Consider the following 16207-nt stretch of genomic DNA (forward strand, 5'->3'; position numbering starts at 1 on the left):
ACAATCCTGCTCAGTTTTACATAAATTTTTAATGTATTAGAATTAGGGAATCATTTACTAGTGAGTAAAATTACGCATAAATTTTATAAAATCATGTATATTTGTGTTGAAATGGTTACCGAAATTAATATTTTTGCGTCTTTTTATTTTCATCGAATTGTTTTAAAGTGTTAACATGCAACGCGTTTACGCTCGATCGTCAAATGTAAAAATTCGTATAAAAAAAAATTAAGAAAAATTAATTTTTTCGTTAACGAGAATGTAAATCGTCAATTATGTTACAATTTAATAAAATAATGATATACGATGTAACATGTGTGAAAGCTATACTGGATATCGATCAAAATTTCATAGAGTCGTCATTAGCAATAATTTCATGTAAAATTTTATAATAATTGACGATTTTGTATACAACAAATGGTATATCAAATTTAAATTTTAAATTTCATGTGTCATGGCGCGTCGATATTTCTTGAAAAATTCTTAGCCAATCAGCACGTTCGATACATGCGATATTAGCCTTACATTTAATATCTCTCTTCCCAACAGAATTCCATCTATAACTTATTATTTCAAAGGTTGATGTTTTTCAAATCCTCCGGATACTGGAAGAATCAAGAATTATGTCAAGAAAAAAACATAATATATCGTACATTAAGCCGAACGAGCCGAAATTTTTACGAGAGTTGAAAGAACAAATCGGATATAAAGAAGGTCCCACTGTTGATACGAAAGTAAGATATTTAACAGATAGTTAACAATATGCAACTTTGTTTATAACCTTTGTTTTTAATACTATTTAATATTTGTATGTTTTATAATTTATTAATATTAAAAAAGGACAGAGACAAATATAAAATATTTATATGATTGATTAAACTAGAGAGAAGTACTACCGGAAGTCTCTGACGATGAAAAGAAAGAGTTAGCTGATGAGAAGCCTACTGTTGTTGTATTAAACTCTGGTGATTTAACAGCAGAAGAAGCAGACGCCTTCCAAAAACAGAAAGAGAAAGGTATAAGTTTTAAATTGCTTTAAAGTAGCCAATATAGTAGAACACTGTTAATTCTTTTCACTCGTAATGTTTAACTTATCCCAGTTATGAATTAATTTGCAGAAGAAAATAATGCTCCAGCAGATCTATCTAAGAAGATTATATTTCGTAAGACTAAAGCGGCAGAAATTGAGTCGGACAAATCTGATACAACTGCGACAGATAAACCTGTGAAAAAGAAAGCAAAAAGGGACAAGCAAAAGATTGTCGTATCCTTCGATGCTAATGGCAGTGATGACGATGATGTTGGATAACATTAAATATGAATTCTCTTAAATATCTTATAAATGTAAGTAAATTTTATTGTAAATACAGTAAATTATTTAATACGTATTATATATTAAGGTTATATGTGAGAAACTAATCATAGAAAAATGTTTTGACTTGTGAGAGAATGAATTTATCGTCAAAACTTGGAGATGTGACTCTCCTTGAAGTTTACAAAGATCATGTACAAAGATAGCAAATGTATATCATTCATCAAGAGCAAAGGCAATAAGAGTCGGAAGTGAATTACTACTTTTTACAATAAACATACGACGTGTCTGAAAGTTTAAAAGTAACGATATGGTACATCCTTAACTAATATAATTAGTTAATAAACTAAGAAAAATTACATGTAAGATAATTAAAGAAGTCGACTATAAGCATTTGCATTGAAAAGAGCTAAGAAAATGCATCCTCATCATTTTTCATATATATTTAGACAAATGCTCGGAAAAATTAATAATTTATATATATTTTACAAATTGATCAAAACTAAAACTGTCATTAGAATCAAAAAGCCATGTTGATACATTTTGTATATATAATATATCGTTTACAATATACATATATGCTTGTTGCGAATATAAGATATCGATCGATATAAATTGCTGGTAAAAAAAAATAGCTCATTTTCATCTCTTCTCTCCAAGTCTCGACTAATTTTCATAACAAAAGACATGTTCGATATGAATTAATAATAATATCTGTAAAGGGCGGATGCTCGATGCGGTGCGATCGCATTCACCCCCCATTCATCGCCATATTTCGATCGCGGATCGCCCTTATTTTTAGGGAAGCGTCATTCTCATTGGACACGCACGTGCGCTCGGTCACGTGACGCGCGGGCGACAAGCTGTTACTGGTCGTTGGCGCCGGCCCTTTAACAGACTGCGCGCGCGACGTCATTAAAGTACGTCGCGGATCACGTGATCGGCGTCCGCCATCTTGGCAGTTTCGTCGACGGTGGCAAGAGGAGCGGATCGGTGACGTCGCGTCGCGTCTCTCGAATAAACACGCAAGGTGCACGCAAGGAGCAGGTCCACGGCTTCCTCAGGAGCATCGCCGACGAGGATATCCCGGGTGATCACCGGGAGGCCGCCTACATCGTCGCCGGGTGCTCGCCGAACGACACGGTCAGTGGGAATTTAAATAAGCGCGGCAATCCGAGGCGAGACGATTGTGCGTGTCGTGTCGTCGTCATTCCCCCTGTGGATGACGGCGATGCGGCAGCTGCTCGACGGATAGACACGACACGTCGTGTCGCGGAGAAATGGCGGGAGTTCACGCTCGCAGTCGTGTGACATGACAGTGCATACGTGTGCCTTGTGTGTGTGAAAATGAGAGAGCGAGCGAGCGAGAAAGAAAACGCAGATGCGAGTCTGTGTACGTATTATCGCATCGAATCGATTGATCTGTCAGATTTTTGCGATTGCTTTTTTTTCCGCGAAAACGGAACGGATTGTCGGAGACGAGCGATTAGGATGGTGGCGCGTTCATTAAGTGTCCGCGCGTCTCCTCTCTCTTTCTCTCTCTCCCCCCTCTCTCTCTCCTCTTATCGTCGCCCCTCTCCCCCCTTTAATCCCCATCCCTCATCCCGCGTGAAATCTCCTGCTCGCGCGAACGAATCCACGTATGTGAACCAGCCTCCTCTCCTCGATGCAAGGCCGTATAAACGACGGACACACGCTTGCATCGGTAAACAATGCCAGGAACCCAAAATGGAGGCTAGGGTAGGGAGTTTTGACGATAAACAGTAGCGTCTGCGTGGCGTCCGAGTCCCCCGGGTCGTTGAATTTATTTTCCCGCTAAATTGATCTCGACGATTTTTTTTTTCTTCGTTTCAATTGATTTTGACATGTAAAATACGTAAAGATAAGAATAATTTCTTATATATGACGGTGGAACCTTATGTACGTTCCTTATCTATATTTTTTGATTGATGATTCATCGCGATAAAATTCTTTAAAAATGTTTATGTCAGTTGTTTCCTCCTCGCTTTCTCTTATATTTTAATGAGTGAGTAATTTATAGAGATAGAAGAATTGAAGAAACACAATTATAGCATTGTATAACGAGATATTCTTGCATCGTTTATATATGTACTTATAATAGAATCAGGACACTGGCCTCGTTATTTACATGCTTCTTTTTATGTGAACATTCCTATAGTCGAAGGCTTGAAAAATTTATTCATAAATGAAGACAAAATCGATATTTTTTTTAGAAATAACTATATAAATTATCTTAATTGAAATTTTATTAATTATGTTGTCCAATCATCACTGATTCAAAAATTCTCATTTTAAACGCTTTTTAAGTGCTAATTTTAAGCGCAAATCACTCTATAAAAATTGAGATTGATTTTTTTCTTGTTTTCCAAAATTGATTATTCGCGAAACAATGGATAATTTATTCGCCTTTAAATACTTGTTAATTGAAACACGCTGTCAAATGACATCGGATGCGCAATAAATTTACCGATGTTTAATATATAATAATTAATTATAATATTGCTCGAAACTTTAGCGCGTGATCTCGTTAGCCAATTATTATCGATCCCGAATTGTACGAGAGAATTTTTTTCTTTTTTTAATTTTATTGTTAGACTAAAAGCTTTACGTGCTGTAAATTCTAAGCTTGTGTTTACCACGGTAAAAGTATAACGGGGAGATTGAATTACGCGTGTTAAACAGATATGGTGAAATCGTGAGAAACGCACACTTTGCTGTTCCAACACGTTTGCTTCCTTCTCGGTTGCTTCTCGCCTTAAGGGATTAGAAACGCCATAAACGCTGTAATTTATCGCTTTTTTTTTTTCTTCAAGGATATGGTATTCGGTAAAAAGGGAAAAAAATTAAAGCGACCGATCTTCATTGTGCGATTAATTGCAAAAATCTATTTCCGTAACGAGAAAGCATTTCTAATCAACTCTGTCACAATCGCAAAGGAAGGAAACAAATGTTTTTATGCAAATGCAACTACAATTATAAACGCGAACGAAAGGTCAACTCATCGGAATAACAGCTTTAATCGACTATGATTAAAATTATTATATTTTGATGCAAGAATTAGGTTAATCGATGATCTGGAAGATCCACTTTGGACAGTAAAGTCGTATGTCTAAAACGAACTTTAAAAATCAGAGGACTGGATTGTCAAACTATTTTAAATTTTTTGGAAAATGCAAAGCTTTTATAATAGTATAACATATTTTCTTTTTTTCAATATATATTTCTATTTAAAAATGTTTAACTATTAAATTAAATTATATTTTTTTAAGTATAAAAAGTTTGAAAAGGAGCTTTTCAATTTTATTATTAGGGATTATCTCATTCTTGCGCCGATCCTTTCAATTCTTCTCTTGATGCAATTATTTTGACCTAGAAACTCTCTCATGCAACGCCAAAGTTTAGAAGATTTTATTACAGATACATATATATACATTCAAGAGAGCAATATCTCTCCTCTAATAAGTTTAGACTTTCTTTGGAAATATTGCGCTTTGTTTCGCGGAGAGATATTTATTGTTGCACAATGACATAAAAACGAAGGCGAGCGACTCTCTATATACTTTCCTTAAATAAATTAAAAAAAATATATATATATATATATATATCGCGGGGGACAGGATTGCAAATTATTATTCGAGGATTATGATTCCGCAGAGAGCGAGGTGTGTTTGATAGCGTATCCATATATTTCCGAGCGTTCTCCCGTTATGACAGAGAGAGAGAGAGAAAAAAGGCTATTTAGCATACGGGGATTCGCTCTTACTTAACGGCTTTATTATTACTTTTATTATACGGCATTGATTTTGCGTGTAAACTTGGCAACGCTGTGTATACCGTCGGCGCACTGTAACGATTTCAACAGTTAAAAGCGTCATGCAGAGAAGACGAGAACCCCGAAATTGATTTCGAACGAATGTGCTCTCGCCCTCACATTTATATATGCACGCAACCACGACCGTCAGACTCGTAAGGGAAGGAAACGTGGAGCACCGCATACGAGATGTTCCGCAAAATGCACTCGTTCTTCCGGAAACTTGGAGAATTGCGAAAGTTAATGGCTGATGTATATTTAATTAATTATTAATCACTCATTTTTTACGCTCGTTCTTTTACAATTAGAAAACTTGTCGTCGTCTAATTCGTTTTAATTAGCAATGAGGAAAAAAAAAAAGAATTTAGAACGATTAAGGATCGAAGGACATATCACGCGTTTCCTTTCGACTTTGTTTAGAAATTAATTTTATTATTTAATTTCTTTTTTACATGATAAAAGTAAGATTATATTCTATCGAAATATATACATATATTCATCTACGTTTCATATTATACATCATTTTTCTTTTGAAAGATGTAATAAATGTCCGAATATATTTGAATCAATTAAATGACAGGGAAAAGCGATTATAATAATATATAAAAATCCTGCAAACTCTGACGTCAGCAGACATATTTTCGATATCTCTCGCCTCTCCTTCTCCATCTCCTCTCATTCCTTATTAAAAAAAAAAAAAATTCAGCTTAGGACCTAAAGTCTTATATCCATTCTCCATAAAGTACTGTAAATCGCGTCTAATGCGGAGGATACATTTCACATTGCGTTCGCGTAGATCTGACGTGCGATTGGTCGACGTGATTTTTCCATTCCGTACACGTTTATATATATCGCAGGCCCGTATTTGCGGACAGGCCTTTACCCTGCGCTACTAGACGATCCTGGGGCGCACAACTTTTTTTCTTTCCCGTCCCGTCGCGGCTGCCCTCTAGTGTCCCAATCATCAGCGATGAATGTGTTCGCTCTATTTACAGGTTTTGTGAATAAATCGTGCGTAATCGCGCTCTCCCCTCGCGCTAACTTGTGAACGATCGAATATCGGACTAGAGTACTCGGATACTACTACCACTACTGCTGTAGCGGTCCGGAGACAGCATCGTCGTCGTCGCCGACGAGGATCGCGCGAGTGATGATGATGATGTCGCACCGTCCAACGCTCGCATAGACAACCCCGTTGGTCGTCGTCTTCTTCTTCTTCTTCTTCTTCGTGCTCCTCGTTTCTAGGTGAGTATACATCATCCTCGGGATTTTTTCCCTCGAGAGACGGAGTCGTCTGCTCGACATTAGATACAAACGCTCGGTTGAGTCGAGAGAGAAAGAGAGAGAGAGAGAGAACGCTAATTTATATTTCAAAAGGGGCAAAGGTCCTAGAAATTAACCTCAATCTCTGTCGGAAGAACTAATTCCCGGGTTGCGACTATATCTTCTGCATCCTATGAATTCGACGCGTGATTAGCGGCTGATAAGAGGAGAAAGAGCGTAGAAAAATTATATAGAAGCTTCATGACTGATCTCGATGATGATTCTCGGCCTTGTTCGCGTGTCTTGGTGCGTACGTGTGACCGCGACCTAAGTGGCGCGCGATCGCGTCGCCGTGGACGAGCTTTTACATTCTTTGTGTGTGTGAGTCTCTCTCTCTCTTTCTCTCTCTCCCCCCCCCCTCTTCTCTCTCTTTCTCCCCCTCTGCCCCCTGTCTGGCTACCCGCGCTCCTGCGCTCTCGAACGCGCGTCGTCGCGTCCTCGGCGCGTCGAGCATTAGTGCATCGCGGAATACGAGAGAGTGTATCTTCCTGACGAAAAACCGTAGGTCATCGACGCGTCGAGAGAGAGAGAGAGAGAGGACCACCCTCTCGCGAGGGGGTTGAAGCGCGCGCGGTTTTTTCCCTTAGAACGGCGCCGCGCCGGATCTTCGACTCCCATAAACTCCAGTTTGGGAGTCGCCTCGAGTTGGTTCGCTTCGCGTGCATCTTCTGCATACTCTGCGGGACCCAGACAGCCGCGCGAGAGGGAGGGAGGGAGAGAGAGAGAGAGAGAGAGAGAGAGAGAGAGAGGAGAAGGATAAAAGTGTAGAGAAGTGCAGAAGAGCGCGCGCAAAGACGTTACGGTATCTTACGATCCTCTTCGGCTTCGGAGCGGGATGTACCAGGTTAGTGTAAAGGGACAAACTTGGCGTGGGAGAAGTCACTCGAGGGCAAAGAGGTACCGTCGATAAAGAGCGCGATCTTTTCTCCTCGCGTCTCCGCGAGTAGGTCAGCGAAGACCGAGAGGTCGACCTGTCAACTTGATCTCGAGGAGGGAGAGATCGCCTTCCCGCGGTTAACCTCGACGCGTCGCCGCGTTTTATAACCTTCACGTCGACGCAACGTCTTCGGGATCGGCAGCTGAAACCTCGTCACCTCCTCATCTCCTCTTTCTCTCTCTCTTCCCCGAATCTCTCTCCCGGCCGCAGGAGACGACGAGCCGCGTCGTCCTCCGCTTCCTTTCCCCGAACGACGCCGGGGTACGTCGCGAAAGGACTCGTGAACGTCACGTTCGTGGACGACGACGTACCCGCGGGCGACGTATATATATATATATATCTAATTTATAGGAGCAGCGGTGCTCTTCTAGATCGTCGGAAATTCGCGCGAGTATCAGCATCCTCGAAGACTTTCGTAATTGACAGATCGTCTTCTCGTCATTAATTATATCATTGTCGTGTTCAGCATGTTGGACGCCTCGTTAAAAAGCTTAGCGCGCGCGCAGCCGCACACACATACATGTATATTCCGTGAGGTCTTTTTCCGAGTGTAGGAGGTTGGTAAGTTGAGAGAGAAGAGAGAGAGATGGAGGGGGGGAGAGAGAGAGAGAGAGAGAGAAAGATACAGCGTGCACAGAGGGTCGAGACCGACGACTGGCTGACGGAGCGGAGCGACTGACTGACACTCGCATAAGCTAGCGGTGGCTAGCGAGCGCAGGTGACTGACTGAACTGACTGGGAGACGACGCTAACTTAACTATTCTCGCGCGAGAGCCAGGACACTCTCGGATACCCACCCGAGTTGGTTTGCGCGTCCGTCTGTCTATCCGTCCGTCTGTCTATCCGTCCGTCCGTCTATCTCTCTGTCTCTCTGTCTGTCTGTCTCTCTGTCTCTCTGTCTCTCTGTCTCTCTGTCTCTCTGTCTCTCTGTCTCTCTGTCTCTCTGTCTCTCTGTCTGTCTGCCTGTCCGTACGTCTGTACATCCGTTTGCTCGTCAGTTTGTTCGCGTGTGCGCGCGTGCAACACGAAGATACGACGAGGGAAGAATCGGAGAGGAGAGCGCTAGACGAAACTTTGACGGGACGTTCCGGAGCTTGGGACGACGACGACGTCGTCGTTGTCATCGTCGTCGTCAGCGTCAGCGTCAGCGTCATCGTCATCGTCATCGTCGCGTTCATTCTAAGGCCGCTCGGAAAGAGCCTCTCTCTTTCTCTCTCTCTCTCTCTCTCTCTCTCTTTCCCCTCCCTCCCTCCCTTCCAGCTTCGGGGACGGCTGGTCGGAAGTTTGTTGGTTATGGGAGCGAGAGCGGACGCAAGTGCGGAATTCACAGCGCCATTTTGAAAAATTCGGCCCCGCTAAAAATTCCTCCCTCCCGCACCCCCGCTCGTCCTTACCTGCCTGCCGCGAGGAGGTAGAGCGCCTCGTCTCGCATCGTCTCCTTGCGCCTCGTCCGATTGTCATCAGTGTGGTATCGTTAATTGTTTAGATCGACTGCGCGGCCGAACGCGGTGGACTCATGGAGGGCACGTTGGAGGAGCCCGGTATTAAGGACTCTTCTCGGAGCAGTCCCGACAGGCACCTGAAAGGTGAGCATGTCTCTCTTTCCCGGCTCTTACGCTCTGGTTTCACGAGCACTCGGGACTATTGGACGAGTACTTTCGAATCTCTGAAATCCTCCGGATTATATAGATCTTTTTTTTTTGTCATTGGAGTTCTCTATGTGAATTCTGTCGTGTAGTTTTGTGTAAGAGATACAGTGTAATTTTTTTCTGTAAGAGACACTCCGAATCTAGTTGTTCAATTTAACTTTTGTACATAATTCGCCAACTGGTTAATTGTACACAACTTTTTCTTTCTTGTTACATGTTACAGTTTATTATATCAACTTGAACATTTGTGTTGGAATCCGATTTGAGAGAATTACACTGTCTTATTGTATAATTTTTTCGCTGTAGCGATTTTAGTTGTAGATATTTTGAATTATAGTTTTAATTAAGATACAAATACTCTCTCTCTCTTTAATTATAATTGATTCATATAATACATATATTTTGTCATCGTTGAAAGGAGGTTATTCATCTAGTAAATAATGTTTATATATTAAATGTTTCATGATTACTTGCAGATATGATTATTCCAAATGGTGTCAACGGGAACTATAGCGCTGACAACGAAGAATACATGGATATCAGTGACAGCGCAAGCCAGAATATGTCAAAAGAATTTGTCACAGAAGACGAAGAGGGTGATGAAGAAGATGGGGATGATGATGAGGATGATGAGGATGATCAGGATGAAGAAGAAGCAGTCGAGAGTCAAGACAGAAAAAATGAAGATAGTGAGGAAAATGAAGCAGTAGGTAATAGTAGTAAGGAGGGTGAAACATTTGATTTGAGAAATGACTTTAAAATATCCGATGGTGTCAGTGAGACGAATAATTCTAGTGAAGTGTCTAAAACTGAATTCGAGTGTAAAAACACATGTGAAGCTATGGAAGTAGACGAACAGAGTAACAATTCCGATGTCGAGTGTCTCGATGAAAGCATTACGGAAATACAATTGGATAATGACGATGTGTTCATTTCGAAAAAGACTGTCAGAAAGCAAGACAATGATATGTCATCAAATTGTAGCTGTGACAGTAGTGAACTTGCTGACAGCAGCATGGAAAAGTCGGATGTCAAGATGTGCGAGGAGAATGGAAGTTGTGGCAGTCCAGATATCGAAGAGATAACAGATAGCGCAAAGAACAATGGTCATAATGCTTCAGATCCACGTGCTCTCAAAGATCCCACAAAACAAAAAAAACCGCGAAAACAATTAGATCTTAGTAGTATTACGCCGAGAAGAAGTACGCGCAATATTAAACGTACAAGCTACATAGAGAAAGAATTAGAAGAAGAAGTAGAAGGCGACGATGGATCTGATATAGAAGAGATTAAACCTGAAGATCCGTTAGCTGTTGTTGACAGTAAGGACAAGGAGAATTCCAAACTAAAATCACCAATAAGGAACAGTAAAACTACCATCGTCGTTAACGACACTAAGCGTCTGGTGGAGATTGCCGCTGGTAGTAAATGCATCAAGGGTGGAAAGAAAGAACCTACATTAGTCATAATAGATACAAATTCGATTCTTTCAGGGCGCGGTGGAGTCCCTGTGAGTAACAGCAAGCCTCATTCTATCTCAAATTCTAGCTCGTTTTCGGTTGTCCCCGTAGGCGGTATGACAACGCAGACGATGTATTCCAATATGAGGACGACCATCACGCCAGTACCAATGACTTCGAAGACGGCACAACTGAGTCCGAAAACAAGTAGTATGACCACAGTTACGCCGACAGTACCGCCGATTTTACCGACACTGACCGATGACATGTTCGTGGTTGAAGCACCATCTTTCATAGTACCTTATGTATACGAGAAACCACCTCTAAGACCGTTAAAAGAATTTGTTTCCAAATTGGAGAAGAGCATCGAGGAGAGAGAAAAGGAGTTGAAAAAAATCGCTGATGAAAATAAGGATAATGAAGAAAGTAAGGAGGACTCTTTGGATATTATTAAGAAGGGCAGTGAAAAGTCTGACGAGAGTGAAAGCGAGGGACGAAGCAAGAGAGACGGAGATGACAGAGGAAGCGACAATTCAATAGACTTGACCGAGCATGGATTTAGTAGTACAGGTGAGAGACAGGGCGAACTAAGGCAAGATGACAGAAATAAAGTACTGACATACTTCGATTTACCATTGGGCAAGTTTTTCATGCAGATCGGCATGAATCTTGTACAGGAGTTTGTGCAGACTGATCTCTTACGGACTCAAAAGCGTAAGCAAGGCAAGGGTAGCACATCGGCCGAGACTCAATTAGCTATAAATTCGCTCATCAAGAATCTAGAGTTTAGTAAAGAGAATAACGAACCATTCCATTTAGAGCTGAAGAAATGCGAGTTCTGTAGTTTTAAAACGGAATCGATATTAGTCATGCAGCATCATCTAGAGACTCCGCATATGCGCAACTACGTTTACAAGTGCAACTTCTGTCCGATGGAGGTTCGCAGTCCCCACGATATTCTATATCACATGGAGGCGGAGCACAATACTCGCGGTAGACTCGAGCGTGGCCCGGCTTTCCACCAGTGTCCGAATTGTCCGTTCGAAGACAATCAGAAGGGCAAATTGACGCGGCACATTCTCGCCTGTTCGAAGAAGTTCAGACCGGAGAGAAACTTGGAATCTGCCGCGGATTGGGAGCCACCGGCCAAGATACCGAGACTAAATCGCGCACGACCTGTCGGCCCGGCTAATTCGACCGCGCTCGCGATGGCGATGAGCGCTAAGGGTCCGCAACCGCTGTTACCGAAATTATTACCAGCGCCGATCACAGGTCGTGGAAGAGGGCGGCCACCGATGCAGCCGAGATATTCCGATCTGAAGACGCTGCGACCGGGTACTACCACAATGCGACAAGGTAAATTTTACAATAAACACACGCAATAATGTGAGGAAATATTTCTCACGCAGAGAAGTTTTTAGAATCATATATACACACATTACATATTATAAATTAATATATATTATATATATTAATATTGATGTAAATCGTATATTTCAGACAATGTTGCAGGAATGATGTATCGTCCTACATCTTCCGGTTTATTGGTACCCACGTCATACCAGTTTGGTAGTAATCAAATATTCCAGGTAAAAATAGCATTAATTCTTTATAAAGCTATACTTCTTGCTGTGCATACGCAAACACTAACAATTAAACTTGGCGACGAATTTTTAAAAGTGAAATTCGATTGGCCAGAATTGAAGCAAAAAAAGGTTGTAAATTTATTCTTCGTGTAAAATCGAAGCGAGAGTATGTTGCAAGAAGTGAACGAAACGAGTTTTTAATTTAAAATATTATTCATGTTGCATGTAAAATATCGTCGTCTATTTCTCATTATTATTTATTTTTAGAAAGAGCTTAGCACACACGGTAATTCTCGATATATAATTTATTGTCGATATATAATAAATTGCCGTATTTTTATATATATATTATTTTTGTTAAAATACGTGCTTGAAAGGGTATTGAAAATCGTGACAAATGTCATGCCCTTTTTAAATTTATATTTGATTAATATAAGTTAAGAAAGCCACAATACACACACATATGTTGCATAAAAGTCAAAGTATTTTTTCATATAAAATTATATCTATATGTACATACACTACAAGGTTGCACTATAATACTATCTGTTTTGAAATTTCTAGAAAATTTCTTTAAGAGCGCGTGCTATCGTTACATTTTATTTTATTACACATTGATATCTTATGTAACAATTTTCAACAAAGGCAAAATAGTATAAACTACATTAAAGTACATTTATAAAATGCTGTATAAACTGAAATCAAAACAAGGGTGGAAAAGCTTTTGAATATACTTATCAAATTTTCTGTAGTGTTTGATATATATGCACTATGATGTAAATATTAATTTTTTGCTAATTTTTTCTTAATAAAAAGTTATTTTTAATTACTTTAATGCAGAAGGAATTATTTTTAATTTGTAATTTGCGAGATATTATATGACAAAAAATTTATATGTGTGAAACACATTTCTTATATCTTATATAATCTTATACATTTGCAAGAAAACAAGATAAGAAGAATAATCACGTCCTAGTGATACACTTTTGTTTGTTATATTTAAATTATTTAACGACATAATAATAAAAATGTATCGATATTTTATTATGTAGTGCACTCTCCGATTTTTCGTAATGATAAAAATATGCGTACACACTCAAACTGTCACACTTTAAATACACCCGAGGCTCTAAGAACTAGTAAAAAAGATATATGGGTGGTGGCAGGTGGTGGGTGGTTCTGGGACTGTCATGTCGGCTGTCTCGGGAGTGAGTAGCAGTAGCGGCGGCAGTTCCGGTCAACCCACACCAATTGCACTTGTACCCAACGTAATCGACTCTCTGTCTAGGTTGTCCTCAACACAGGTAAATAAATATTGGAAAGTAACCGGGGAGAGAGTGTAACACTGATTTCGTGATAAATGTGAGATCGCATGAATGATATGTTTTGCAGGGGTGCAAAAAAAAAGGCTTTTTCATAATATTGTTCAAGTCTCTGATCAAATTTACAGTAGCTTAGAAGACTTAACACTTAATGTACGACAACATATTTTCTCACATATTTTTCATATTCCTTTGGACCAAAATTTTATATATATATATCTGCATAATTTAATGTAGTAATATTCAAAAACTAAATGTCTACGTATGTATATTCTCAATGTTTTTTACCCCTTTGTTCATGTGAACATAACAGCACACGACTACATTAAATATATATATAATTTTACTAATAAAAAATAGATATTTATCTTAAAGAAGTAATAAATTGTTACATATTCATAAGAAAAATTAATTAATAAGATTGAGAAACAACAATTTTTGTATATTTAATAAATAATTATTGGACTTTACAAAAGAAATAAAATTATGATTTAGTTGTGTAAAATTCGATAAAAGAATACACACACATACACATTATATGAAAATAGAGCAATCTGAGAAATGACGTAAAATTTTTCAGGTGGATATTACTAATAAAAGATATTTGTCAATATATGATTTATGAGAGTAACGTTACATCAACGAGTTTGTGTACCCTAAATAACACAAGCACTTTATATTTTTTCAGAACACAACAACCAGTTCGAAAAATCCTACAGCAAAACTGTTAAGTCAACCGAGTATATCTATTACTCCATTACCACGTACGACATCTCAAACCTCCATTCCAGGATCAGGAACTTCTTCAAAATCTGGAGGGAAAAATACATTTGTTATATGTGAAATTTGTGATGGTTATATTAAGGTAAGTGTAATAAATTTACATACTTTTATTTCCATGTTTAAGTCAGAGCTATATTCAGAAGCTCTTGTTTCACTTTTTTAAGAAAGAAATATGAAAATTTCATCAAAATACTCATAGTTATCGAATGGAATTTATTACTTGAATTGTTATAAATTGAGTTTATAGATTCAAATTCGTATAATAGTATAAAAAATATACTTCTAATTATATTATATTACACATGACAATTTATTATATTATATTACTGATAAAATTATAAGTATAATGGATGATAAGACTAATAATTATTAGCAAATAAAACCATCATGTATATACAGTAGGATATTTTTGCAAAAATTTTTTATTACATTTTATCATATTTATTTTAGGATCTAGAACAATTACGAAATCACATGCAATGGATCCACAAAGTAAAAATACATCCAAAGATGATTTATAATAGACCTCCATTAAACTGCCAGAAATGCCAATTCCGATTTTTCACAGATCAGGTAAAATTTTGATGTGATTAATTAATATATGTATTAATGATTAATTAATAATCGTGAGAAATTAAAAAAAATAATTTTAATTATAATTAAAATATAGAACGTTATTATTTTTTTACATATATAGGAAAGTACACATCGATTATTTTTCGGTCGCATTTTGTTTACATTTTACAATTTTAGTAAAATATAAGTCTATGCATTAACGACAATAATTGCATGATAATTACATTTTTTAACAGGGTTTGGAAAGACACTTGTTGGGATCTCACGGACTGGTCACATCCAGCATGCAAGAAGCGGCAAATAAAGGGAAAGATGCTGGTCGTTGTCCGGCTTGTGGCAGAGTAAGTCTATCTTTTTATGTTTTTTCACGTAAGATTACTTATTTTCGAGAGAAAGAGAAGGACACAAACGACGAACGAGTAGTTGAGAGCTATGCATATTGATTTCACAGGTATATCAATGGAAATTATTAAATCATGTTGCTCGAGATCACGGGATGACATTAAAGCCGGCACATCTATCGTACAAGTGTACAGTTTGCACTGCCACATTCGGAATGTACAAGCAATTCGAGAATCACGTGTACTCGGCGCATAGTGTCGTGGCGAAGAGAGTGATGGATAAAAAGAATGCGCCTGCATCTCCATCGTCCAGATCGAACGACTCGCTTTTAAAACCATTGAAGATCAACGACGAGATTACGATTATCCCGCAACCAGCGAAGCCCACAACTAGATCCGGTTTGACTCAAGGCAGGGGAAAATAGCAATGATGAGCTTGAGTGATACTTGTGTCTTGTCCGATCGAATTTCGCATAACTCTTTGTGGTACTCTATAACAATCACTGACAAATGTACAGTGATTAACGTGCCGTGTACATGTGTATACTATTCTTAAGAATGCGAATTTTAAAAACACCTAAAGGGAAAAACATAAGGAAAGGAAACAAAAAAAAGAAAAAGGAAAGAAAGCACGACTCTTTTATGACGACAGGAATCTAGTTGACTGCATAACAATATTCCATCAATGATTACACCGATATATTTATTTAAGAATTTTTATTGTTGTTATCGGACCTACATAAAATAGACTGTAAAAAACATTAAAGGGTGGCCTTCAGTCTGACTCCTTGGTTAACTCCTAGAGCTGCATACTCCCGACCTATAAACGCCTATGTGTAACACGGACTCATTCGCGCGCGAATATACAGAGTATATCTGCATTCGATACGTTGCAATGCGTGCGGATTACTCTCTTACATAGCGAATTCTCTATAATGTAAATTCTTTTTCTAAGATAAATATATATTCGAATTTATTCTATTTTGTTATTGACGCTAATATGACTACTCGCGGGACAATGAAGCTGTCCTCAATCTCCGGTTTGACATCATGTTTGCGGAGCGATTTCCGAATGATATACGATGC

The 16207-nt window shown here is 38.7% G+C and overlaps 2 protein-coding genes across 13 annotated transcripts; both read left to right on the forward strand.

The window, feature by feature from the left end:
* Positions 1-577: 577 nt before the first annotated feature.
* LOC145942254 (uncharacterized protein KIAA1143 homolog) lies at positions 578-2252 on the forward strand. Of its 3 annotated transcripts, none has more exons than XM_083048806.1 (4): positions 578-734; positions 884-1016; positions 1119-1344; positions 2115-2252. In XM_083048806.1, the coding sequence occupies exons 1-3, from the start codon at positions 624-626 to the stop codon at positions 1307-1309; spliced, it is 435 nt and encodes a 144-aa protein (XP_082904932.1). In that variant the 5' UTR covers positions 578-623; the 3' UTR covers positions 1310-1344; positions 2115-2252. The 3 variants fall into 3 exon arrangements, with proteins under 3 accessions (XP_082904932.1, XP_082904934.1, XP_082904933.1); XM_083048808.1 differs by lacking the exon at positions 2115-2252 and adding an exon at positions 1426-1838; XM_083048807.1 differs by lacking the exon at positions 2115-2252 and having other exon boundaries at positions 1119-1842.
* A 57-nt stretch (positions 2253-2309) lies between these two features.
* On the forward strand, positions 2310-15866 carry Mep-1 (zinc finger protein MEP-1). 10 transcript variants are annotated; one of them, XM_083048795.1, is made up of 10 exons: positions 2318-2455; positions 6140-6389; positions 8891-8990; positions 9530-11869; positions 12014-12102; positions 13266-13403; positions 14110-14286; positions 14655-14777; positions 15017-15121; positions 15232-15866. In XM_083048795.1, the coding sequence occupies exons 3-10, from the start codon at positions 8921-8923 to the stop codon at positions 15544-15546; spliced, it is 3357 nt and encodes a 1118-aa protein (XP_082904921.1). In that variant the 5' UTR covers positions 2318-2455; positions 6140-6389; positions 8891-8920; the 3' UTR covers positions 15547-15866. The 10 variants fall into 10 exon arrangements, with proteins under 10 accessions (XP_082904929.1, XP_082904921.1, XP_082904927.1 ...); XM_083048797.1 differs by lacking the exon at positions 2318-2455 and adding an exon at positions 2687-2705; XM_083048803.1 differs by lacking the exon at positions 6140-6389 and having other exon boundaries at positions 2310-2455.
* Positions 15867-16207: the final 341 nt, after the last annotated feature.

Source organism: Prenolepis imparis, unplaced genomic scaffold, assembly GCF_030444845.1.
Source record: "Prenolepis imparis isolate NDT839.2.m4 unplaced genomic scaffold, iyPreImpa1.0 SCAF_10, whole genome shotgun sequence".
Lineage (NCBI taxonomy): Eukaryota > Metazoa > Arthropoda > Insecta > Hymenoptera > Formicidae > Prenolepis > Prenolepis imparis.